We start from the raw sequence: 26,990 nt of genomic DNA on the forward strand, positions 1-26,990 counted from the left end.
TATACTTTAAATTCAAAGTACACAAATTTTAATTTCAATTCCAATCATTACCTTGCATTCTTGAGAGTATTCTGTTTGGGGCAGGTCAGGAATGAAGTTAATGAAATCCTGAAAAAGAACTTGACAATGTTATCATACATGGACACAGGTCTACTTCCTTTCAGTCTTTAGCTGTGACATGAAAAAAGTTAAAACCTTTCCTTACCACAGCCTTTAATGTCCTCTGCACAGCTAGAATCTTGTTCCCAAGTGAAAATTTGATGCATTTCACTTCTCCTTTATCTTCCATTCTTTGAGAGGAATAATAAAGATACTTTTAGAGCAAAGGGAACAAGACTAGAATACAAAATTTGTCAGCAGGAAAGCAAAAAAAGGCAAAAATAGCTTTTTCAACAAAAGCACACGCAAGAAGTGTAAAATCCAGTGTATTTTTTTTTAAGCAAAGGCCTGAATGGGTCAGTGAGCTAAGTTTCATCCTCATGCAGAAATATAGAAAATAGGGCCATGGTAGGCCATTCGGCCCTTCCAGCCTTCTCCATCATTCAACATAATCACAGCTGATCATCCAACTCAGTCCTCTTTCCCACTTTATCCCCATATCCTTTGATCTGTTTAGCTGTAAGAATCTATGCAACTCCTTCTTTTGAAAAGATCCATTGCTTTGGCTTCAATCACTTTCTGTAGCAGTGAATTCCACAGGCTCACCACTCTCTGGGTGAAGACACATCTCCTTAACTCAGTCCAAAATGACCCACCCATTAACCTTAAACTGTGATGCCAGGCTCTGAACTCCATGGTCATTAGGAACATTATTGCTGAGCTTACTCTGTCTAGAATTGTATGTGTCTTTATGTGATCGCCCCTTATTCTTCTAAACGCCTGTGAATATTGTCTCAATCGACCCAATCGCTCCTCATACATCAATGCTGTCACCAGGAATCAGTCTGGTAAATCTCTCCATAGACAGGGCATCCTTTCTCAGATAAGGAGAGCAAACTGCACACAATTACTAAGATGTGGTCTCACCAAGGCACTGATCATTTCAGCAAAACATCCTTGCTCCTAGACTTAGATCCTCTCATTCTGAAGGCCAACATACCATGTGCCTTCCTCACCACCTGCTGCAGCTGCGTGCTTCCTTTCAGAGACTGCTGTGCGAGGACCCCCAGGTCTTGCACAACCTTCCCCTTCTCCAATCTATCACCATTCCTGTTTTTACTAAAAGTGGCTAATCTCACATTTATCCACCTTACACTGTATCTGCCATGCACTTGCCCTCTCACTCAGCTTGTCCAAATCACACTGAAGTATCTCTGCATTCTCCTCACAGTTCACTCTCCCATCCAGCTTTGTCATCTGCATATTTACATCAGTAATTTATATTGTGAATAGCGGGGGTTCAAGCACTGATCTCTGTAGTACTCTACAAGTCACTGACTGCCATTTGGACAAAGACCTGCTTATTCCTATTCTTTGTTTCCAGTCTGCCAGCCATTTATTTATCTATGTCAATACACTACTCCCTAATCCCATGCACTTCAATTTTACAAGCTAATCGCATGTGGGACCTCACCAAAAGCCTTCTTAAAGTCCAAGTAAACTACATCCACTGGCTCCACCTTATCAACTTTACAAGTGACAGTAAAAAAATTCCATTAGATTTGTCAATCACAATTCCCTTTTTGTGAATCCATGTTGACTGTATCTGATCCTGTGACTATTTTCCAAGGGCTCAGCTATTAAGTTTTTAATAATGGACTCTAGCATCTGGGTAATTCAAGATGGAGGACAGAAAGAATTTCAAATTCCAGGAGCAGCAATTACTGTTTTATATGCTGTTGCATTGTTTTGCCAACTGACTCAGGGGCAACTTTTTCACGCAGAGGGTGGTACGTGTATGGAATGAGCTGACAGAGGCATCTGGCTGGGTATATGAATAGGAAGGGTTTGGAAGGATATGGGCCACGTGCTGGCAAGTGGGACGAGATTGGGTTGGAATATCTGGTAAGCATGAATGTGTTGGACCGAAGAGTCTGTTCCTATGCTGAACGTCTCTATGACTCTATGGCTCAATGTCAAGTCTCCACCTTTTATAAATAGAGGGGTTATGTTAGCTACTTCAATCCTTAGGAAGAGACTATAGAATGTAGGAATACGACCACCAATGCATCCACTATTTCTTGGATCACTTTCATAAATGCAGTGAGATGCAGGTGAGCACTGGGGACTTATCTTCCTTCAATCCTGATAATTGCCCCAACTCCATTTCACTGGTAGTACTAATTTCCTTCAGCTCCTCCCTCACAAGATCCTGCAGTCCAAACATTACTGTGTCCTCCTTTGTGAAGACAGAATCAACATATGCATTTAATTAGTCTGTCATCTCTTTATTTCCTATTATAACTTTACTATTTCTGATTGTAAGGACCTTCATTTGTCTTCACATACCTATAGAAGCTTTTACAAATCAGTTTATATGCTCCTGGAAAGCTAGCGGATTCTCAAAATCCACTATGTCACTCTCCATCTTAATGATGGACTCTAGAACACTATGGTCCCTCTTCTCCAAGAGACTTCACATAGCTAGATTGCTGACTATTCCTTTCTCATTACACAATACCCAGTCTAAGATGGCATGTTTTCACCATTTCCTCAACATATTTATCTCGAAAACTATCCTGAACATAGTCCAGAAGTTCATTCCCTCTGGTATATGTTACTGATTTGATTTGCTCAATCTACATGTAAATTGAATTTGACCATAATTACAGGTGGACCTTTATTGCTCACATCTAATTTCCTGTTTAATGCCACCTCCCCCCCGCCCCACACACACACACACACACACACACGACAAGGGCAGTAGAAAAGTTATGTAAATTGTTGAAAAGTGTTTGCATTCCCCAATAAAATATACTTACCCACAGCTGTGGTTTGAAGCTGAGGCTGCAAGTGACATGGTCAGAGGGAATAATTAACCAGTATTCTCACTTAATTGCTAACCAAAACTCTTGCTGATAATCAACATCTTTGGGTATCTGGTGAGGAGTAGATAAGCCTCTATTTAAATTACCTGCTGACCTGGCCAAATAAAAGTTCACTCACTCCTGAATAACGTCAGTAGGGCAATGGCAGGACACCAGCTGGACAAATGAAAGCAAGAGGCCATTCAACCTCAGGTCTGTATCACCAAAAAGATCATTATCTGAATTCCATTTAATCACCTTGGTTTTTAAAACCCATAACTTGCCCAATGAAAAAGTAACTAATAAATTAACTTTTAAATCTTCTAATAGATCCCCAGCTTCAATATTTTTGGGGGGCAAAAACTTTCAGCTTTCCCCTCCTTTTTGGGGAGAAATACTGTTGACATCACACCTGAATGGCCAGGCCCCAACTTTAAAGGACCCCTGATCCGGACTCATTTCCTTATTGACTCTGTGAAACATTATTTAACGCTTCAATTAAATTAATTCTCAAAATAAAGCAAACACAAACCAAATAAAGGCAAAGTACTCCAGATGCTGGCAACCTGAAAGAAAAGCAGAAAATGCTGGAGAAACTCAGCAAAACTGGTCACATCTGCTGTTAGAGAAATAAAGTTAAGGTCAATTCAAACATGGACTATTCTTCAGATCTGCTAGTCTAGGTTCTTCACAATCTAACCTTTTGAACTGTGGTTTCAATGAAGTCTGCACTGTACCTCACCTCCACAAAGACCTATCTATCTTCTGGATACAGTGTGCAGAAATGCAGTTACTCCAGGTGGGATATGACTAATACTGTCAGCTACTGAAGCAAGACTTGCACCCAACAGTACTTTACCATCCTTAAGATCACGGATTGGCAGAGCTGTTACAACGTTGAGAGACCATTAGGCCTATCATGTCTGCCTGCTTCTCCAAATGAGCAATTCATTTTATCCCATTTCCCTGCCTTCTCCCGATAACGGCTGGCATTCTGTTTTAAAACTGCTTTTTGGAGTTTTCCACTGGATTTCAGTACTTTGTCATGCAACATTCTTAAATTCCTTTCCTCCTCCACAGCTTCCAGTCTCTCACTTGAAAGAAAATGTTCCAATTATTGTCTAATCCGATCTATACTGACTCCTCCATTTGCCACAGTTCTGCGTATTTAATCCGTCTTTAACTCCATATACCTTATTACTTCCACATTCAGTCTACTATAATGGTCAGAAGTGGGATGTCTGCTGATGTTCAGCATTATTTGAGACTTCTCAGATGCAAAAGCAGCCGATGTCCAAATTTAGCGAGATCCAGACAATACCATAACTTGGGTTGAAAAGTGGAAAGCAACATTCATGCCATACAGAACAAGGCAATGACTGACTATCTCCAATGAGAGAATCTAACCAGCAACCCTTGACATTCAATGACATTACCGCACTGACATCATTCTGGGGGTTACCAATGAGGAGAAACTGGCCATATAAATAGTGTCTACAAAAGTAGGTCAAAGACTAGGAATCCTGCACCTCCTGACTCCGCAAAAGGCTGTCCACCAAATACAAAGACACAAATCAGGAGTGTGATGGAATACTCCCCACTTTCCTGGATGGTTAAGAAACCTGCATGGTTGGCACCACATCCACAAATATCCCCTCCCTCCACCATCAACTCTCAGTAACAGCAGTGTGTACCATCAATAAGATGCACTGCAGGAATTCAGTAAGAGTGCCAAGACAGAACCTTCCAAAATCATGGCAATCACCACATAGAAGGACAAGAGCAGCAGATACGTGAGAACACCATGATCTGCAACTTCCCTTCCAAGCCCTCATCATCCTGACTTGGAAATATATCGCTGTTCCTTCAGTGTCACTGGCTCAAAATCCTGGAATTCCCTCCCTCAGGGCATTGTGGGTCTACCTACAGCACATGGACTGCAGCGGTTCAAGAAGGCAGCTCACCCCCACCTTCTCAAGGGGTAACAATGGATGGGTAATAAATGCTGGGCCCATCAGTAATATCCACATCTTCTCTCTGAATATAAATAAAATTACAGTCATCAGATAATTTGGATAAATAATTCTATTCTTACATTGAAACCATTTATGTTGGGAGTGAAAAATTGAGGCGCCATTTCAGAACTCTAGAATTACCATTTGTGTCATCCACTCGTAATTCCTTTGTCTCGGTTATGGGAATATACTCTTTTTAGAAAAGATCACAGGTGCATCACCAAACAATACAAAAAAAAAATCACTGTTGCATTTTCAGTTCAGAAACAAACCCAATAAATGATTTTCATTAATGTGTAACACAGCTTGTAGAAAGATACAACATCAATTTAGAACTGTGTAGACTTTCTCCAAATATTGACGGTGTCATCAATACCTAATGGACTTAGGGAAATAAATATAGTCCTTCACTATCACCTAAATCCCAGACTAAAAAAAAACAAAAGGCCACATCTAGCTGGAATGTAGTGTCCTGATAAGGAGCTGGAAAATGTCTGTCTCCTAAACCAATGGGATTCAACAATTGAGAAAAACACAGAAGAACGATGGAAAAGGAAATTAGGTACATTGTAGTCAAAAATCAGGCCCAGAAAGCGAGGAGAGCAAGATTGTATTGATAAGGTTGAGTGTCTTTGCAAAACCTTGCCACAGAGAGTTATGAGGGGAGAGTCATTATGTATGTTAATGGCTGGGATAGATAAATTCTTGATCAGTCGAGGAATCAAGGGTTACAGGGAAAGGGCAACAAAGTGGACATGAGGAATTTGGATCAGCCATGATCTTCTTGAACAACAGAGCAGGCTTGAGATGAGATTATCTACAGTGCGGAAACAGGCCCTTCAGCCCAACCTGCCCATACCGACCCTCCGAAGAGTAACTCACCCAGACCCATTTCCCTCTGACTAATGCACCTAACACTATGAGCAATTTAACATGGCCAATTCACCTGACCTGCACATCTTTGGACTGTGGGAGGAAACTGAAGCACCCGGAGGAAACCCATGCAGACACGGGGAGAATGTGCAAACCCCACACAGACAGTCCCCCCAAAGTTTGAATCGAACCAGAGTCCCTGGCACTGCGAGGCAGCAGTGCTAACCACTGAGCCACCATGCCACCCTGCGGCAAAGATGCCAAACAGCCTAAACTTGATCCTATTTCTTATGGTCTTATGAGAGAGAAAAGTAAAGGAAAACGACTGTAAAATTCTACATTCCTTTCTTATGCTTCCATCAGATGTGGGCAGTATTTGCAATCCTGTATTTGTTCCTCATCCCTAATGGACTTTGAACTGAATGATTTGCTAGACCACTTCAAAGAGCTGTTCAGAGTCAACCAGGAGAGAAGAAGAAATAGGCACTACTTAAAGAGGTACAACTCCAGAATTCCAAGGTGTTATCAAAGTGTCCGAGTATATGCATCAATGAAAGAATTTTTAGCACGAATGTAGGTAAGTGTGTTGAAAGCAGTTCAGAGAAGGTTTACAACAATAATATCTGGAATGGGTGGGTTGACTCATGAGGAAATGCTAAACAGGCTCAGCTTGTAGCCACCAGCAATCAGAGGTGAAAGCAGCGACTTGACAGATGAGATGTAAACTCAGCAGTCCTTCCACACTGAGTCATGAATGGTGGCAGATAATTAACCAACTCATTGGAGGAGGTGGCTGCACAAATATCCCCACCCTCAATAATGGGAGATCCATCAAAAGAGAAGACACGCAAGGCACTTGTTACAGTATTCAGCCAGAATGCTGAATGGACCATGTATCCTTAGCAGTTCCAGCATCTTAAATACCAGTCTTCAGCCAACTCAATTCACTCTACACTATAACCAGAAATGGCTAGAGACACTGGATAATCCAAAGGATATGAGCCCTGACAATATTCCTGCAACAGTACTGAAGACTGATGTTCCACAACTTGCCTTGTGCTGTTTTAGAATTAGGGCTTGCCCTTTCAGGACAAAGATAAGCATTTTTTTTCTCTCTCTGAGGATTGTGAAAGTTTGGAAATATTTGCCTCAAAATTATAAAATGTAGAAGCAGAAGTAGGCCATTTGGCCCATCAAGTCTGCTCTGCCATTCAATAAAATCATAGGTGATCTGCCAATCCTAACTCCATTTTCCTACCTTATCCCCACAACCTTTGATTGCCTTGCTAATTTAAAAAAAATCCCAGCCTTGAATACATTCAACAATCCAACCTCTACAGCCTTCTACAGTAAAGCATTCCACAGAGAGAATTAAAAATCCTCATCTTGGTTTTAAATGGGCGACCTTTGCTGTGAGATTATTCTCCTCTAGTCCTAGGCTGTCCCAGAGCTTCTCTGGTAGAGGTGTGGTCATTGAATATTTTTTAAAAAGATAGACTGTCTTGTCTTGACTAATAAAACTCTAAGGTCATTGGGGGTAGATGAAAATATGGAACTTGAAACACGAACAGATAAAAGATGACATACTCTGCTCCTAATTTGTATGTTCCTAACCACAATGCTGTGGAGTCACATGATAAATGCAAGCTTCCTTCGCAAAATGACATGTGAACCAGATCAGCTTTCACAACAAGTCATGGTACCTTTAAGACTCACTTTCAACTCCAGATTAACTGATGGAATTTAAATTCCACCAGCTACTGGGGTAACATTTGAACCCACGACCCAGAGCATTCGCCTGGCCCTCTGGATTACCAGACAGTGACGCGAATCACAATGTTACTATCTCACCCTTCCAAGTGATTGTCCTTTAACTGCTGCAATGAAAAGGAAATTATGTAAATTACTCTCTTTTGGAGGTCAGAGAAGTTATCAGTTTGCATCAACAATCAGCATGAGTACGCTGCATACATGTCACCAGCCCAACTTTCTGTGCTGACCTTAATGGATTATAAATAGACACATTCAACAAGTTCTCAAATTCAGGGAGCTAAGAGCAATATGTTATTTGTGAATCAAAGGGCAAGTGGAACAAATCAGGGGCAGCAAGATCTGTCTGAAATTGCTAACTGTTTTCCACTTTAACAATGGTATGAATTATGATTGACACACCATCAATTTTCCAACAAGATTTTGTCAGTTAAATAGATACCTATTAAAAGGAAGCTCACCAGCTACAGAAACACACTGGTAACTGAATCAGGAGTCAGTTCCTTTCATCACACCACTTCCACTTTCAGCACTGAACCCTCTTCAAGACACTCAAGGCCAAATAGTCATGTGTTTGTATTTTTATTACTAAGCTCTGAACATTTAATAAATAGAAACAAATCCAACATACGTTAAAGTCAAATCTCACAACTCCTCAGATAGAATCTCTACAGTGTGGAAACAGGCCCTTTAGCCCAACAAGTCCACACCACCCCCTCAAAGAGTAACCCACCCAAGACCCATTCCCCAAAACTATTACTCTACATTTACCCCTAACTAATGCACCTAATTTATACATCCCTGAACACTATGGGCAATTGAGCATGGCCAATTCATATAACCTGCACTTCTCTGGGCTGTGGAAGGAAACCGGAACACCAGAAGGAAACCCACACAGACATTGAGAACGTGCAAATTCCACACAGACACTTTCCCGAGGCTGGAATCAAACCCGAATCCTTGGCGCTGTGAGGTAGCAGTGCTAACCCACTGAGCCACCTTGCTGTCCCAGAAATATATAGAATACTGAAGTATCACTTGAATCGCGTATGAACCAGGCAATGACCATTTCCAACAAGAGAGAATCTCACCGTTGCCCTGTGACATTCAATTACGTTACCATCACCGAATGCCCCGCTGTCAACATCCTGGAGGTTACCAGTGACTAGAAACGGAGCTGTACTAGCCATATAAATATAGTAGTTATAAAAGCAGGACAGTGGCTAGGAATCCTGCAGCAAGTAACTCACCTTCTGAATGGCCAAACCAGATCATCATCTACAAGGCACAAGTCAGGAGTATAGAATATTCCCCACTTGCCTGGTGCTGTTCCAACAACAACGAAAAGGCATGACACCATCCGGGACCATTACTAGCAGTCCACTGTGGAGATGAGGGCAATGCTTTACACACAGTCTACTTGAGCTTCAGCAAGGCTCTTGATAAGGTCCCAGCATAGGAAATGAATAGCAAAGATAACAGCTCTTGGGATCCAAGGAAATTTGGCAAATTGGATCCACAATAGGGACATTTTTTCAACTGAAAGTCTGCCTCCACTGGAGTTCTCCAGGGTCAGTGATGGGGACCTTTCTGTTTATAGCTTATATAAATAATTAGACTTGAATGTAAAAAGGTGATTAGTAAGTTCACAGACAATAAGATTGGATGGTAAATAGGGAGGAGGAGGATAGCATTAGATTACAGAAGGATAGAGATGAGCTAAGCAATGGCAAATGGACGTCAATCCAGATAAACATGAAGGTATGCATTTGGACAGGATGAATACGGCAAGGGAATACATGATGGACAGCAGAACCCTGGGAAGCACCAAGGATCAGATGGGTTCTGGTCTCCTTCCTAATGGAAAAAAGTTGTGAAACTTGAAAGGGTTCAGAAAAGATTTACAAGGAAGTTACCAGGGTTGGAGGATTTGAGCCTAAGGGAGAGGCTGAACAGGATGGGGCTGTTTTCCCTGGAGCATCGGAGGCTGAGGGGTGATCTTATGGAGGTTTACAAAATCATGAGGGGCATGGATAGGTTAAATAGACAAAGTCTTTTCCCTGGGGTGGGGGAGTCCAGAACTAGAGGGCATAGGTTTAGGGCGAGAGGGGAAAGATTTAAAAGGAACCTCAGGAGCAACTTTTTCACACAGAGGGTGGTGCATGTGGAGAAGGAGCTGCCAGAGGAAGTGGTGGAGGCTGGTACAATTGCAACATTTTAAAAGGCATCTGGATGGTTATACGAATAGACACGGTTTAGAGGAATAGGAGCCGGGTGCTGGCAGGTGGGACTAGATTAGGTTGGGATATCTGGTCGGCATGGACAAGTTGGACTGAAGGGTGTGTTTCCACGCTGTACAAATCTCTGGCTCTGACCTTGATGTGCATGTCTGCAGGAATATTAACACATCAGGACAGGTGGATAAAGTGATGATGGCAGCATATGGGATACTTGGCTTTATGAGCCAAGGCATGGAGCAGAAAGGTTGTGCCAGAACTGTACAAAACATTGGTTAGGCCACAGCAAAAGTATTGAAGGGGGTTTTGGAAACCACACTATAGGGTGGATGTAATTGCACTGGACTGGGTACAGAAGAGATTTACCAGGATGTCGCCTGGGCTGGAAAGTTTCAGATGTGAACAGGAGATTGGACAGACTGGGTTTGTTTCTCTTGGAGCAGAGAAATTATGAGGCGACATGTATAAATTATGAAGGGCATAGATAAGGTAGACAGGAAGAAACCTGTCCCTCCAATGGGGAGATCAATGACCAAGTGGCATAAATTTAAGATAAGGGGCAAGAGGTTTAGAGGGGTGTGAGGAAACCCCTTTCCCCCAGAGGGTGGTGGGGAATCTGGAATGCGCTGCCTGTAAGGGAGGGAGACACAAAAACCCTCAGCACATTGTAGTAGTATTTGGATCTGCATTTGTGACATGAAGGCATACAAAGCTATAGGTCAAAAGCTACAAATGAGAAAGATCATTTGGTGTCGATTTTGATCAGTGTGGATGCAATGGGTCATAGAACATAGAACATAGAACATAGAAAAATACAGCGCAGTACAGGCCCTTCGGCCCTCAATGTTGCGCCGACCGAATCCTACCTAACCTACACTAGCCCAATAACTTCCATATGTCTATCCAATGCCCGCTTAAATGACCATAAAGAGGGAGAGTTCACCACTGCAACTGGCAGGGCATTCCATGAACTCACAACCCGCTGCGTAAAGAATCTACCCCTAACATCTGTCCTATACCTTCCACCCCTTAATTTAAAGCTGTGTCCCCTTGTAACAGCTGACTCCATTAGCGGTAAAAGGTTCTCAGTGTCTACCCTATCTAAACCCCTAATCATCTTGTACACCTCTATCAAATCTCCCCTAAACCTTCTTTTCTCCAATGAGAACAGCCCCAAGTGCCTCAGTCTTTCCTCATACGATTTTCCTACCATACCAGGCAACATCCTGGTAAACCTCCTCTGCACTTGTTCCAATGCCTCCACATCCTTCCTATAGTATGGCGACCAAAACTGCACACAATACTCCAGATGAGGCCGCACCAGAGTCTTATACAACTGCAACATGACCTCAGGACTCCGGAACTCAATTCCTCTACCAATAAAGCCCAGTACACCATATGCCTTCCTCACAGCACTATTTACCTGGGTGGCAACTTTCAGAGATCTGTGTACATGGACACCAAGATCCCTCTGCTCATCCACACTACTAAGTAGCCTACCATTAGCCCAGTAATCCATCTTCTTGTTACTCCTACCAAAGTGAATTACTTCACACTTAGCTACATTGAATTCCATTTGCCACCTTTCTGCCCAGCTTTGCAACTTGTCTATATCCCGCTATAACCTGCCACATCCTTCCTCACTATCCACAACTCCACCGACTTTTGTGTCATCCGCAAACTTACTCACCCAGCTTTCAAGCCCCTCCTCTAGATCATTTATAAAGATAACAAAAAGCAATGGTCCCAAAACAGATCCTTGAGGTACACCGCTAGTAACTGCACTCCAAGATGAACCTTTTTCCAAGATGAAAGGGCCTTTTTCAGCACAGCAAATCTCTATGACTTTATGACTTGTTTAACACTAGTTTCATCACCTTCATCCTTACTCCATTCACCACAGACATACAGTGGCAATACAGTGTAAAAAATATAGATGCCTGGCACTAATTAACCAAGTCTCGTTTCAAATCTTCTAAACCTGACCACTTCTACCTAGAAGGACAAGGGTAGCACACATATGATGAACCACCACATGCAAGTTCCCCTCCAAGCCACCCACCATCCTGACTTGGAAACATATCACTACTCCTTCAGTATCACTGGGTTAAAAAACTGGAACTCTCCCCCTAACAACAGTTTGGCTGCAGCTACAGCACATGGATTGTAGGATCTACTAGGGAGGGGCAATAAAATATTGACCTAGCCACCACACAAATCCCATGTGGCAGTGAGGTGCATGTATTCACTGCTCTCTACATTTCAAGTTGTAAATACTAGTGTTTGTCTTGGATTTATGGAATTGTGCTGAAAATGTGTTGCTGGAAAACTGCAGCAGCTCAGGCAGCATCCAAAGAGCAGGAGAATCGACATTTCGGGCATGAGCCCTTCTTCAGGATGGACTTGTGCCTAATTTCAGATGTCTACATAAAGTGGAAATATTTTTACTAGGCCTTTTCACAAATCTAATTACAGGCACTCTGCCTTCTCTTCGACAGGAAAAAAAAAGACTTGAGAAAAGAAAACTATTTTCACTGGTTGGCAATTCTAGAACTAGGATACATTGTTTAAAAATTAGTGACAAATGATTTACGAGAGACATTAAGAAGGACTTGTACACACTCTTTGGAACATTCTTCCATCTATGGCAGTTGACGTTAGATCAGTTGTTAGTTTTAAAATCAAAAACTGGTGCATTTTTCTCAAGCAAATGTATTAAGGGAGGTGGGCCAAAGGCAGGCATATGGAGTTAGGCCACAGATCAGCCACAATCTCACAGAATGACAGAACAGGCTCAAGGAGTTGAATGGCCTTCTCCTGTTCCCATATTCTGGTTTCTTATACATTTTTCATTATAATTGCAATCACGTATCGCAGCTGAGCTGGCAGTTATCTAGATCCAAATTTTGTAATTTCCTTCTCAAGTCTCCCCATTTACCTCCTCTCCCTTCAGCTGCTTCTGAAAACCTTTGCCTTTGACCATGTTTCTGAGCACATGTTCTAATATCTCATGATGCGGACTGGTGTCAAATTTTATCTGATAACCCTCTTACAAAGTCCAGAGCAGGTGCTATAACATTGCAAGTTGTGATAGGCAAAAATTTTTAAGCTGCATACAGAATAAAATGCTGTTTTTTTTAAATCAGATTAGTTAAAAAGCATAATAAACTTACTTCTGTGGTTTAATAACTGACAAAAGTTGCAGACAGCTTTTAAAACGCCACTGGCTTTAGAATAAACAGCTATGCAAACCTGGTTTTGTGATGTGCATGTTTTGTTCACAGTAAGAGATCATTTTAACTTTTATCATATTGTCAATAAATTAATAAAAAGAAATGGTAAATACTTTTCTGTCGAGACAAAACCATTTCCTATTTTTTAAATAACTCCAGTCAGAAAGTGGAAATGAAGGTTCCTAAGAAAGGTACCAAAACCGTGATTACCTTACAGCCGTCCCACAGTGCACCACCACAATTAGGAACCAGTCAGTTTCTTAGCTCCTGTCTTTGGATGTGCCAGTGTTACTGGGGAGGATGAAAGTATTCATGGCCACTTCAGGAAACTGTTCTACCTCGCTCAAAGGCACGAGTTTCATCTTTAAATAGACCATCGTTCCAATTTAGTTCAGACTGACAATGGATTCTGCTGTTGCCATCTACAGTCCCAACTATTGTTTTGATACCTGTCCCATCATCTTTTGCTTTCTCCCGTTTAATTTTTCCTGCCTTTCAGCACACAACAGGCCTTTCCTTTGTTCATTCCCAAATTCCGTCCCAGTTCTGTACTTGCTTTTAATCTGTTACATCTCAAACCGTCCGAGCTCAAAAAGTCCATCCATCCATCCTAGTGTTAATGATTTCTCTGTCCACAAATACACCCAGCAGTTTTGTGTTCCAAGTGAATTGACAGGAGTCAGTTGTAGATAATTATTAGGAAAGGGACTGACTGTCTCAAAATTTCATTTCCTAATTTTTGGTTTCCAGCTAGAATAAAGACTGAATGAATTCTCTGCCACTTATGTTTATTTTTTCCATGGGATGTGGGCATTGCTGGTAAGACCAGCATTTGGCTAGGCTGCCATTTGTTGCAAATCTCAAACTGCCCAGAGACATTTAAGAACCAACCACATTGCTGTGGCTCTGGAGTCACACGTAGACCAGACAAGGCAAGGATGACAGATTCCCTTTCCTAAACAAGATAGCTTTTTACAATAATTTCATGGTTCCCATTGGGCTAGCTGCGATGGCCACCATGAGTAGGTCACAATTCTAGATCTCCTTTTAAATTAAATTTATATTTCACCACGTTGCAGTTAGCTCCTCATTAGACTGTGCCTCTGCAATAACTAGGAGAAAGTGAGGTCTGCAGATGCTGGAGATCAGAGCTGAAAATGTGTTGCTGGAAAAGCGCAGCAGGTCAGGCAGCATCCAAGGAACAGGAGAATCTGCTGGACAGACTTTCCTCATTCCTGAAGAAGGGTTTATGCCCGAAACGTCAAATCTCCTGTTCCTTGGATGCTGCCTGACCTGCTGCGCTTTTCCAGCAACACATTTTCAGCTCTGCAATAACTAGTCTAGTGACATCGCCACTACATCCCTGCCCCCAGCCAATGAAGATGGTGAGTCATAATCAGTGGAATGGTGAAATTCTGATGACTTAGCTGTATGCAGAAAAACCCATTAAACACAAGAACATGGGTAAGGTTGAGGTGCACTACCTCTAGTAAACCATAAATGTGTTTTTACCTCGCCTCAGCATATCAACATTAATCTGCAAATCTTGGAGCTTTCTTAAAAAAAGGTTTGTTTTAAAAACTGCCATGTCAAGTAGTTGACAGCTATTTGGCAAGAGGATTGAAGAATGTGTTAATAAAAACCTCCATCCAATTTCTATTAATGTCTCCACCAAATGGTTTGAAATGCCCACCCTGTGGTTTTACACCATGCCTTACCTGAAAGAGACGCAAGTCTTGTCATCAGGCCCTTTAACCACCACACCAGTAGCACCCCCAGATCGAACAGCAAACACCTATGGGCAGCAAACAGAAAATGTACTTTCTTTGGATGATTTATTCCAATAAATCTCCCACTATCAAAATACAAGAATTACGACTGACCAGAAACTAAACTGGGCTAGACATATAAATACTGTGACCATAGTGCAGGCCAGAGGCTAGGAATATAACTGCTGTTCCTTCAGGATTGCTGGATCAAAATCTTGGACCCCCTCCAGAACATTGTGGGTTTTATAAAAAAAGGACATCAGTAGTTTAAGAAGACAGCTTATGACCAACTCAAGGACAACTAGGGTCGACAATAAATGTTGGCTCAGTGATACTTACATGCCAACAATGGAATCAAAAAAAAAAATCAGGGATGAATATCTGTCTCCCTGATTTGATTAGATCCCCGACAGTGTGGAAACAGGCCTTTCGGCCCAACTCGTCCACACCGACCATCCAAAGAGTAACCCACCCAGACCCATTTCCCCCTGACTAATGCACCTAGCACTATGGGCAATTTAGCATGGCCAATTCACCTGACTTGTGGGAGGAAACCACAGCACCTGGAGGAAACCACAGCACCTGGAGGAAACCCACGCAGACAAGGGGATAATGTGCAAACTCCACACAGGCAGATATCCAAGGCTGGAATCAAACCCAGGACCTTGTTGCTGTGAGGCAGCAGTGCTAACCACTGAGCCACCATGCCACCCCTGATATCAGAACATTGGCTACAAGCACCGGTCAGCAGTGAAATGGAATAATACACACCTGCCTGAAGGAGTGCAGCTCCAAACATCAAGAAGCTTGACACTATCCAGGACAAAGCAGTACATTTGATTGGCATTCATCTAACAACGTCCATTTTTACTCCCTCTACAGCTGATACACAATGGCTACAGAGCACACAATCCGCAAGATGCACCACAGTCACTCAACTGGAGTCCTCACACCTGACAGATCCACAACCCTATCATCAAGAACGGCATGGGAACACCAGCATTGGCAAATTCCACTTCAAATCGCATACCACCCTGACATGGTACTATAGAAACGTTCCTTCATTGGCACGGAGTCAAAATCCTGGAACTCAGTTCCTAAACCCACCACAAATGTTCTTACACCCCAACGTATTTCAGGGGCATCTTGTCAAGGGTAACATGGGCTGAGAAATAAATTCCAATCCAATTAGCAATGCCCATACCCATGAATGAATAAGAATAAAAGCATATTTCTGCACTACAGGTTGTTCTGCTATAATATGACAGTAGTGTTCCTCTGCAATCTCGCATTATGGAAAAACCACTATAGAAAATCGTGCTGCAAATCACCAATAGAAAATCACTATAGCCATTCAGCAGAAAGTTCGTGTTATCCAAACAACGTCCACATTCGTCATTTGCATTATAACCAACTCAGGCTGACACAAACATGCATTGTAGCAGAACGACCAGTATCAGCAAATTTTGGGGCTTAGTATTGGAAGTTTATCAGCCAACCTCTACTGCATCCGTAGAAAACTAACTTTGCCAAACACGTAAGCCTAAAACTGAATTTTGTTACTGAAAAAATGATACCTTGTCAAAGCTTTTCATCTTGCATTCTGACATAAACTGACAACTAAATTAGGATAAACTTTGATTTTGTATTCTTGCAAAACATCCTGATCTGTGCAATACACAAAAGACTATTTAAGAGCTTTATTACCAAATCTCAGGCTCTGTACTACAAAACAAAGTTTACTTGTGTTGTACCAAGATATACTTGCATTTACATAGCACCTTTCACAAGCTCACAACATCCCAAACAATTCACAGCCATTTAGAAACTTTCAATGTGTAGACACCATTTTTACTGAGTCAGTTTCCATACAGCAAAGTTAGAATTACTACAGAATTCCTTTTCTGAGAAATAAAAGCTATACCCTGCTCTACTCATTCTGTCTTTATCGCAATCCTTCTTTCATTTCACAACTTCTTATTATAAACTACTCATAGATGGAGTCAACCGCTTGAAGACATTCCACAGAAACAAACTTTGATGCTGAGCTCAAAAGGAGATAGGCAACCAAGATCTGGAGAAATTGCTTAAAAGTAAGGTCCTGGGGAGTGTTGCTGAACAAAGAGACCTTGGAGTGCAGGTTCATAGCTCCTTGAAAGTGGAGTTGCAGGTAGATAGGATAGTGAAGGAGGCGTTTGGTATGCTTTCCTTTATTGGTCAGAACATTGACTACAGGAGTTGGGAGGTCATGTTGCGACTGTACAGGACATTGGTTAGGCCATTGTTGGAATATTACGTGCATTTCTGGTCTCCTTCCTATCGGAAAGATGTTGTGAAACTTGAAAGGGTTCAGAAAAGATTTACAAGGTTGTTGCCAGGGTTGGAGGATCTCAGCGAAAGGAAGATGCTGAACAGGCTGGGGCTGTTTTCCCTGGAGTGTTGGAGGCTAAGGGGTGACCTTATAGAGGTTTACAAAATTATGAAGGGCATGGATAGGATAAATAGGCAAAATCTTTTCCCTGGGATCGGGGAGTCCAGAACTAGAGGGCATAGGTTTAGGGTGAGAGGGGAAAGATATAAAAGAGACCCAAGGGGCAACTTTTCTATGCAGAGGGTAGTGCGTGTATGGAATGAGCTGCTGGAGCCTGGTACAATTGCAACATTTAAGATGCATTTGGATGGGTATATGAATAGGAAGGGTTTGGAGGGATATGGCCTGGGTGCTGGCAGGTGAAGGCTTATGCTCGAAACGTCGAATTCTCTATTCCTGAGATGCTGCCTAACCTGCTGTGCTTTGACCAGCAACACATTTGCTGCTGGCAGGTGGGACTAGATTGGGTTGGGATATCTGGACAGCATGGACGGGTTGGACCAAAGGGTCTGTTTCCATGCTATATATCTCTATGACTGTCATAAAAAGAGGAGAGGGCAGCAGAGAAATGGAGACAATTAGGCAGGAAATTCTAGAGCTCAAGGCCATGTCATCTCAAGATACAATCATTAAAAATCCAGGAGGAGCAACTGGCCTGAATTGAAGGATTGTGGGTTTAGAAATTACAGAGATGGAAGAGAGTTGTATTAAGCCAATGAGAAATTTGAAAACAAAGCTGAGACCACAGACATAGTAGCAGAAATAGGCTATTCAGCCCAACAAATCTACTCTGTCATCCAATGAGATCATGGCCAAACTGATAATCCTCAACTCCACTCTCCTGACTCTAGCCCCCCCACCCCCCCCATGAACCTCAATTCCCTTACTAATTAAAAATCATTCCATCACAGTCTCAACAAGAATTGCAGAGATTTAATCCCCTCGGAAGAAATGTCTCATTTGTTTTAAATAGGCAAATCCTTATTCTGAGATTATGTCTTGAGATTAAACATCTGTCATTGATCCTCACCCTGCCAAACCTCTTTCCCAGTCTACTCCAGCTAGTTCTGTCCCCAAACTTTTGTAATTACCAATTGGTTTTTAAGCTCAGCACTGTTGTTTCCGGTCCAAGTCTCAAATTTTAAGTCGGAGGGTGGTCAGCACGGCACTAAATAATCAAATCTTGATTCACTCTTTCATTATTTCTCTTCATTATCCCCTCTTTCACTATCAGTTCAACTTTATTTCTACTCTTTTACTTTTATAAGTAAAAGCTTTCTTGTGCATTTGTTTTGTCTTTCTTTTGTTCCTTACCGTGGCACAAATGGTGGTCAGTCCAATGCACAATTCAGAGACAGCAGCAACATCACAATGTGGTTGAATGGGTCAAAGGTGGGCACCTCACCTCATGCACAAACAGCACAACTTACTTTCCTGTCAGCTGGGAAAACGGTCAGAGTCCTCAATACACCACCACCTCAAAGATTCTCTCCACACTACTCACCATTCTGACCTGGAGAAATATCACTGTTCTTTCAGCATCACCTAGGTTAAAATTCAGGAACTTCCCCCATAACAGCATCATGAGTAGTCTGACATTGTATGGGCTTTAGCGATTCAAGGAAGTAGCTCACCACCACCTTCACAAGGGCAATTGGGGATGAGCAGCGAATGTTGGCCCAGCCAGTGAAGACCATACCCTGAGAAATAACTAGAAATAAACACTGAAACAGAGAGGTTCAAAATCATGAAGGAACTGGACAGAATTGAGAATTTTTTTTGTTAAATTCATACATGTAACGTCAATTTAGATTTTTGTCTGTAAACGAAGATAGGCATTTATGAACATGCAAATTAAAAGAAATAACTGCCCCTCTGACCTGATTATGGTCTCAAATGCACATTAATCACATAGCCCTGATAATCTTTGACTCCCTTATTGGTAAGAATCTATTTATCCTTGCCATCAATGAACAACTCTCTCTTCCTTTGGAGAGAGTACCAAAAACTAACATTCTTCAGAGAAAAACAAAAATGCTGTTCACCTCCATCATAAATGAGACAAAACATTTATGTAGCATTTAAATGAATACTTGAATTGCTATTGACAAACAAGCCGAAGAATGAAATGAAATAGGGGACGGGGGCAGGGCAGCTCTGATCCAGCTTTAGGTGGTGCTGATGGAGAGAAAAGTCAAGAGAGTGTATTTGTGGAAGCACATGGCGCTAAGTATACATCTCTGCTTTATCTCCACAGATGCTGCCAGACCTGTTGAGTTTGTCCAGAAATGTTCATTTTTGCTTCAGATTTCCAGCATCCACAGTTCTTTGTTTAAATTCATTTGAAATACCATTGCATCCAAGGCTATGGGCCAAGATCTGAGAAACAGGAGAAGAATAGGTAGGTCCTTGATGATCAGTGCAGATATGATAGGCCAAAAGGGTCTTCTTGAGCTATTAAACTCTATGACCACTTATTTTTAAATCTAGGTCTAGTCTCAACCACATAAAGAAACACTCCTCCACCATTCACACTGCCAAGTGTCACGTTCACTCAGGTTCCAACATGTTTAAACAAATGTAAGTTTGCTCACTGAGCTGGGAGGTTCGTTTTCAGACATTTCCTCACCAAACTAGGTAACATCAGTGAGTGCCTGGATGAAGCACTGTGGTATGGCCCGCTTTCTATTTATGTGTTTAGGTTTCCTTGGATTGGTGATGCCATTTCCTGTTCTTTTTCTTGGGGTTGGTAATTGAATCCAAGTCAATGTGTTTGTTGATAGAGTTCCGATTGGAATGCCATGCTTCTAGGAATTCTCGTCCACGTCTCTGTTTGGCTTGTCTTAGGATGAATGTGTTATCCCAATCGAAGTGGTGTCCTTCCTCATCTGCATGGAAGGATACTAGTGAGAGTGGGTCATGGCTTTTTGTGGCTAGTTGATGTTCATGTATCCTGGTGGCTAGTTTTCTGTTTGTCCAATGCAGTGTCGTTACAGTTCTTGCAAGGTATTTTGTAAATGATATTAGTTTTGTTTGTTGTCTATATAGGGTCTTTCAAGTTCATTAGCTGCTGTTTTAGTGTGTCGGTGGGTTTGTGGGCTACCATGGTGCCAAGAGGTCTGAGTAGTCTGGCAGTCATTTCCGAGATATCTTTGATGGAGGGGAGAGTGGCTAGGGTTTCTGGACGTGTTTTGTCTGTTTGTTCGGTTTTGTTACTGAGAACTCGGCCAACTGTTTTCATTGAGTACACATTCTTTTGGGTATCATTGGGCATGGCATTCCAACCGGAACTCGATCAACAAACATATTGACTAGGATCCCTTTTACTACCCCCTGAGAAAAAGAACCAGAAAAGACATCACTACAGGAAATGGCATCACCAATCCAAGGAAACCCAAACACAAATGGAAAGCGGGCCATACCACTAGTGCTTCATCTGGAGACTCACTGATGATGCTACCTAGAATGGTGATGAAACATCTGAAAACAAACCTTCCAGCTCAGCAAGCAAACCTACATCCAGAATCTCAATCTGAACTACAAATCTTCTCCAAACTCGCTATGTTTTAATGAGATTGACGCTCACTCTTCTCCATGCCAACAGATATAGGCCCAGTATGTAATTTTGCACTCAAGATAAAGACCCCCACTTTTATCTCAAATATCAGGACACCCAGATCACATTTTATCTCACTGTTTGAATAAACAGGAAAAACTTCAAACATGGGACATAGGTGTTAAATTTACTGCCCATTCCTAGCTATCCTCAAGAAGCTGCCTTCTTGATTAGCTGCAGTCCATGTGCTGTAGATAGACCCACAATGTCCTTCGGGAGTGAGTGCCAAGACTTTGACCACGATATATTTCCAAGTCAGAAGATGAGAGACTTGGATAAAACTTGAAAGTGTTCCCATGTATCTACTGACCTTGTATTTTTAAACAAAGCCATTGGTTTGTAATGTGCTATCAGAGGAGACAAGCTGAATTTCTATAATGCATCTTGTAGATAGTACACACTGCTGCTGCTGAGCATCAGTGGTGGAGGGAGTGGATACGCTGCTGATCAAGCAGCTGCTTTGTGCTGGGTGTGCTGTTGGAGCTGCATCCTTCATGTAAGTGGGAAGTATTCCATCATACTTCTGACTTGTACTTTGCAGATGATGGACAGGCTTTAAGGAGTAAGGAGGGGAGTTACTCGCTGCAGTATTCCTACCTCTGATCTCCTCTTGTTGCCATTGTTAATACAGCAAGACCAACTTAGTTTTTGGTCAATGATAACCCCCTCCAGGATGTTGAATGTTAAAAGGGCAGTGCTTATGTTGTCTCTTATTGGAGACACAGTAATTGCTGGCATGTGTGTGGTGCAAATGTTACATGCCACTTGTCATCCCAAGCCTGGATATTGTCCAGACCTTGTTGCATTTGGACATGGACTGCTTTAGTATCTGAGGAGTTGCAAATGGTGCTGAACATCATGTAATCGTTAATGAACATCCCCATTTCTGACCTTATGCTGGAAGAAAGGTCATTGAAGCAGCTGAACATGGTTGGGCCTAGGACACTAACCTGAGAAACTCCTGCAGAGATGGCCCCCGGAGCGGAGGTAACTGACCGAAAACAACCACAACCATCTTCCTCTAAGTCAGGTAAGACTCCAACCAATGCAGAAGTTACCCCGATACCCACTGATTCCATTTGTTGTAGAGCTCTTTGATGCCATACTGGGTTAAGAGTCACCTTGATGTCAAGGGCTGCCACTCTTACCTCACTTCTGGAATTCAACCTGTAATGAGGCTAGGAGTCAAGGGGTCACAGCAGAGCCAAACTGAGCATCTGTGAGGAGGATATTGCTGAGCAGATGCTGCTTTAAAGCACTGTTGATAACAACTTCCATCACTTCACTGATGACCAAACGTAGATTGATGAGGCATTAATTGGTTGGGTCGGATGTGTCCTATTTATTGTGTGCAGGACATGACTGGGGCAATTTTCTACATTCTTAAGAATGCATTCAAAGGATGAGGGTGTGCTTGCTAGGCTAACATTTATTGCGTGTTTCTATTTGCCCAGAGGGCAGTTAAGAGTCAGCTGTGGGTCTGGAGTCACATGTAGACCCGACCAGGTAAGGGTGGCAGTTTCCTCCCCGACAGAATATTTTGCCTGACAATCAGCAATAGATTCATGGCCATCACTCCAAATTCCGACTGAATTCAAATTCCACTATCCATTGTGGTGGGATTTAAACCTGGGTCCCCAGAACAATACCTGGGTCCCTGGACAAACAGTCCAGCAATAATGCCACAAGGCTGTCATTTCCTCTAATATTATCAGGTGGATGCCTGTGTTGTAACTGTACTGAAAGAGCTTGACTAGGACAGCAGCAGGTTCTGGAGCCCAAGTCTTCAATACTATTGCCAGAATGTTGTCAGGGTCCATGTAGCCTTTGCAGTATCCATGCCTCTAACCCTTTCTTTATATCATATGAAGAGAATTAAATTGTGTGAAATTGGCATCGGTGATGCCGGGTCCTCTGGAGGAGGCCAAGATAGATCATCCACTCGGTACTACTGGCTGAAGATTGCTGTGAATGGTTCAGCCTCATCTCCTAACTGACGTGCTGGGCTCTTCTATTATCGAGAATGGGAAAATTGGTGGAGCCACCTCCTGCAGTGAGTTGCTTAATTGACCACTACCATTCACATCATCCAAAAATTCATCCTGCAAAGTCAACACGTTCATGTTTTTCCCTCACATTATATTCCATTTGAAATTTTTTTGCCAACCCACTTTAGGATCTACATTCGTTTTCAGACTTATGTCTTCTGCACAGTTATTCTCCGACCTAATTTTGTGCCATCCACAACAACGATTTATTTGGTCCCTCCCTCCAAATCATTAACATAGACTGTAAATAATTGAGGCACCAATACTGAAAGCCTGTGGCAGGCTACACATCACATCCTGCTAACAGAAACACAACCCATTTATGTACACCTTTTGCTTCCAAATCAGCCAACCAATTCATGTAATATGTTAGTCCAAAGACTATAGGCCCCTAATTTATGCAAAAACCATGATGTCAAACCTTGTGAACTTCCTTCTGGAAATCTATACACAATACATTCAGAGGTATTCCTTTAGCTACACTGCTTATTACTTTCTCAAAAGAACTCTAACAATCAAACATGATTTCCCTTTCATAAAACCACACTAATCTTGTTGAAATTTTCCAAGTGTCCAGCTCTAACTTCCAAACGTAGTTTGGAGCATCTTCCCAACAGTAGTTACTGGGCCAACTGGTCTGTGGTTTCCTGCTCTTTGCTGCGTGCAGTTCTTGAATAGAGGGCATCACATCTGCTATTTTTCAATCTGATGGGTCCTATCCCAGTTACGAAGAGCAAACAGGAGAACTCCGCAAAGTGAAACGCTCATTCAGAGGGATGGACAGATCCAGTGGGACGGACAGATCCAATGGGGCAAATGGCCATTTTCTGAACTATGCCAATTAGATTATTGTGGAAAGAGGGAACTCAAGGATGGGGACAACTGCATTAATGGTATTCTTCAGATGTTGAGAGTTTTGTTTGTTATTTCTTCAGAAACTGACATCTCAGGACTGCAAACTGGTCTTCATATGCTGCAAAAATACATATTACAACCACAGACTTCAACTGGGAGAACATACAAATGATGTGAACTTTTAACAAATGTGTATTCACAGCACCTGGCAACACGGTGGCGCAGTGGTTAGCACTGCTGCCTCACAGCACCAGGATTCTGGTTCAACTTCAGCCTCAGGTGACTGTCTATGTGGAACTTGCACATTCTCCCTGTGTCTGTGTGGGTTTCCTGAGTGCTCTGGTGTCCTCCCACAGCCCAAAGATGGGCAGCTTAAGTGATTCAGCCATATTGTGCAGGGATGTGTAGGTTTGAGCATTAGTCAGGAGGGTAGGAGTCTGGGTGGGTTACCCTTTGGAGGGTCAGTGTGGACTTGTTTGGCCAAATGGCCTGTTGCTACACTGGAGAAGTCTATGGTAAATCAATCATCCTGTCATGCCAAACATTCCTTGATCTGGTCAATAACAAAAACACATTGTTTTTCGTTCTTTCTCTCTCTTCATACCCCCACCCCTTCCATGGGCATTGTGCAGCTTAAACACTATCAGCATTATTTCTTCGAATATGCCAGATTCTCAACATATCAGCAATACAGGGAGAAAACAAAAGCAGCACTCCAAATCTTTGACACAAAGATCGTGCTTGACACTTGAACACACTCTTGACTGCTGCACTGTTGGAGGTTCACTACTGAGGCAACGCTACTTCACCACAGTGCCAACATAGGGAGTGCCGCGCTGTCGGAGGGTCAGTGCCGAGGGAGTGCCGCGCTGTCGGAGGGTCAGTGCCGAGGGAGTGCCGCGCTGTCGGAGGGTCAGTGCCGAGGGAGTGCCGCGCTGTCGGAGGGTCAGTGCCGAGGGAGTGCCGCGCTGTCGGAGGGTCAGTGCCGAGGGAGTGCCGCGCTGTCGGAGGGTCAGTGCCGAGGGAGTGCCGCGCTGTCGGAGGGTCAGTGCCGAGGGAGTGCCGCGCTGTCGGAGGGTCAGTGCCGAGGGAGTGCCGCGCTGTCGGAGGGTCAGTGCCGAGGGAGTGCCGCGCTGTCGGAGGGTCAGTGCCGAGGGAGTGCCGCGCTGTCGGAGGGTCAGTGCCGAGGGAGTGCCGCGCTGTCGGAGGGTCAGTGCCGAGGGAGTGCCGCGCTGTCGGAGGGTCAGTGCTGAGGGAGTGCCGCGCTGTCGGAGGGTCAGTGCTGAGGGAGTGGGCACTGTCGGAGGGTCAGTGCTGAGGGAGCGCCACACTGTCGGAGGGTCAGTGCTGAGGGAGTGCCGCACTGTCGGAGGGTCAGTGCTGAGGGGACACCGCACTGTCGGAGGGTCAGTGCTGAGGGAGTGGGCACTGTCGGAGGGTCAGTGCTGGGGGAGTGGGCACTGTCGGAGGGTCAGTGCTGGGGGAGTGCCGCACTGTCGGAGGGTCAGCGCTGAGGGAGCGGGCACTGTCGGAGGGTCAGTGCTGAGAGAGCGCCGCACTGTCGGGGGGTCAGTGCTGAGGGAGTGCCGCACTGTTGAAGGGTCAGTGCTGAGGGAGCGGGCACTGTCGGAGGGTCAGAGCTGAGGGAGTGCCGCACTGTCGGAGGGTCAGTGCTGAGGGAGCGGGCACTGTCGGAAGGTCAGAGCTGAGGGAGTGCCGCACTGTCGGAGGGTCAGTGCTGAGGGAGTGCCGCACTGTTGGAGGGTCAGTGCTGAGGGGACACCGCACTGTCGGAGGGTCAGTGCTGAGGGAGTGGGCACTGTCGGAGGGTCAGTGCTGGGGGAGTGGGCACTGTCGGAGGGTCAGAGCTGAGGGAGTGCCGCACTGTCGGAGGGTCAGTGCTGAGGGAGTGCCGCACTGTCGGAGGGTCAGTGCTGAGGGAGTGCCGCACTGTCGGAGGGTCAGTGCTGAGGGAGTGCCGCACTGTCGGAGGGTCAGTGCTGAGGGAGCGGGCACTGTCGGAGGGTCAGTGCTGAGAGAGCGCCGCACTGTCGGGGGGGTCAGTGCTGAGGGAGTGCCGCACTGTCGGAGGGTCAGCGCTGAGGGAGTGCCGCACTGTCGGAGGGTCAGCGCTGAGGGAGCGCCGCACTGTCGGAGGGTCAGCGCTGAGGGAGTGGGCACTGTCGGAGGGTCAGCGCTGAGGGAGCGGGCACTGTCGGAGGGTCAGTGCTGAGGGAGCACTGCACTGTCGGAGGGTCAGTGCTGAGGGAGTGCCGCACTGTCGGAGGGTCAGTGCTGAGGGAGTGCCGCACTGTCGGAGGGTCAGCGCTGAGGGAGTGCCGCACTGTTGGAGGGTCAGTGCTGAGGGAGTGCCGCACTGTCGGAGGGTCAGTGCTGAGGGAGTGCCGCACTGTCGGAGGGTCAGTGCTGAGGAAGTGCCGCACTGTCGGAGGGTCAGTGCTGAGAGAGTGCCGCACTGTCGGAGGGTCAGCGCTGAGGGAGTGGACACTGTCGGTGGTACTGACAGGAGTTGTTGGTCCTCCGTCTCACCTGCTTATTAGCTTCATCGAAAAAGACATTATTGACGGTGGAGACTTTCTCGAACTGCACGGGAGTGTCACTCAGCTCCAGGTAATGACCGTACGACGGGGCCTCCATCATCGTCACCAGGAGCTCAGCCTCCCGCCATCAATTTACAGTCACCTCCCCGCACTGCGCATGCGCGCCACCGACATCGCGGGGCTCTGCGCACGCTCGTCGGACAACAACCAGGCTCACTGCGCAGGCGTATCGCCGGCAGCCCGTGAGCTCTGCGCATGCGTGTGTCCGATACCGCCAGAGTGCGCACGCGTGTTGCGGTCTTTCTCCCTGCCCAGCCTGGCTCCTCCTCACAACCAATGTCAGAGGTGAGAGTAATGCTGTGTTTCATTGAGCTCACTGAGTGAATGGGATAGTATATAACGGGGAAAAATAGCAGGCTGTCTACTTTATTAGTGTAAACAGATCTGTTGTGGTTGTGTTCGCAGAGCTGGGAATTTGTGTTGCAGACGTTTCATCTCCAAGCCAGTGCTTCCAATTACACCTGCTGGACTATAACCTGGTGTTGGGGGATTTTTAACTGTGTACACCCCAGTACAACACCGGCATCTCCAAATCACGTCCCCTGTCGTGGGGACATCCTCAGTGCTTGGGAGCCTCCTGTGAAGCGCTTCGGTGATGTTTCCTCCAGCATTTGTA

The 26,990-nt window shown here is 44.2% G+C and overlaps 1 protein-coding gene across 4 annotated transcripts in view; it reads right to left on the reverse strand.

Annotated features, from left to right (window-relative positions):
• rmc1 (regulator of MON1-CCZ1) overlaps nucleotides 1-26,474 on the reverse strand; it is a 56,715-nt gene extending 30,241 nt beyond the window's left edge. For 2 of the 4 annotated variants that reach the window (XM_060823921.1, XM_060823920.1), the window contains exons 1-4: nucleotides 26,304-26,474; nucleotides 14,813-14,889; nucleotides 206-290; nucleotides 52-108 (exon numbers count right to left, since the gene is read on the reverse strand). In XM_060823921.1, coding sequence (XP_060679904.1) covers nucleotides 52-108; nucleotides 206-290; nucleotides 14,813-14,889; nucleotides 26,304-26,414 — 330 coding nt within the window. In that variant the 5' untranslated portion in view covers nucleotides 26,415-26,474. Of the gene's footprint in view, nucleotides 1-51; nucleotides 109-205; nucleotides 291-14,812; nucleotides 14,890-18,738; nucleotides 18,946-26,303 lie in introns of all 4 variants that reach the window. The other 2 variants (XM_060823922.1, XM_060823923.1) reach the window with 2 other exon arrangements.
• Between the last annotated feature and the right edge of the window lie 516 nt (nucleotides 26,475-26,990).

This window comes from Hemiscyllium ocellatum, chromosome 4 (assembly GCF_020745735.1).
Source record: "Hemiscyllium ocellatum isolate sHemOce1 chromosome 4, sHemOce1.pat.X.cur, whole genome shotgun sequence".
Lineage (NCBI taxonomy): Eukaryota > Metazoa > Chordata > Chondrichthyes > Orectolobiformes > Hemiscylliidae > Hemiscyllium > Hemiscyllium ocellatum.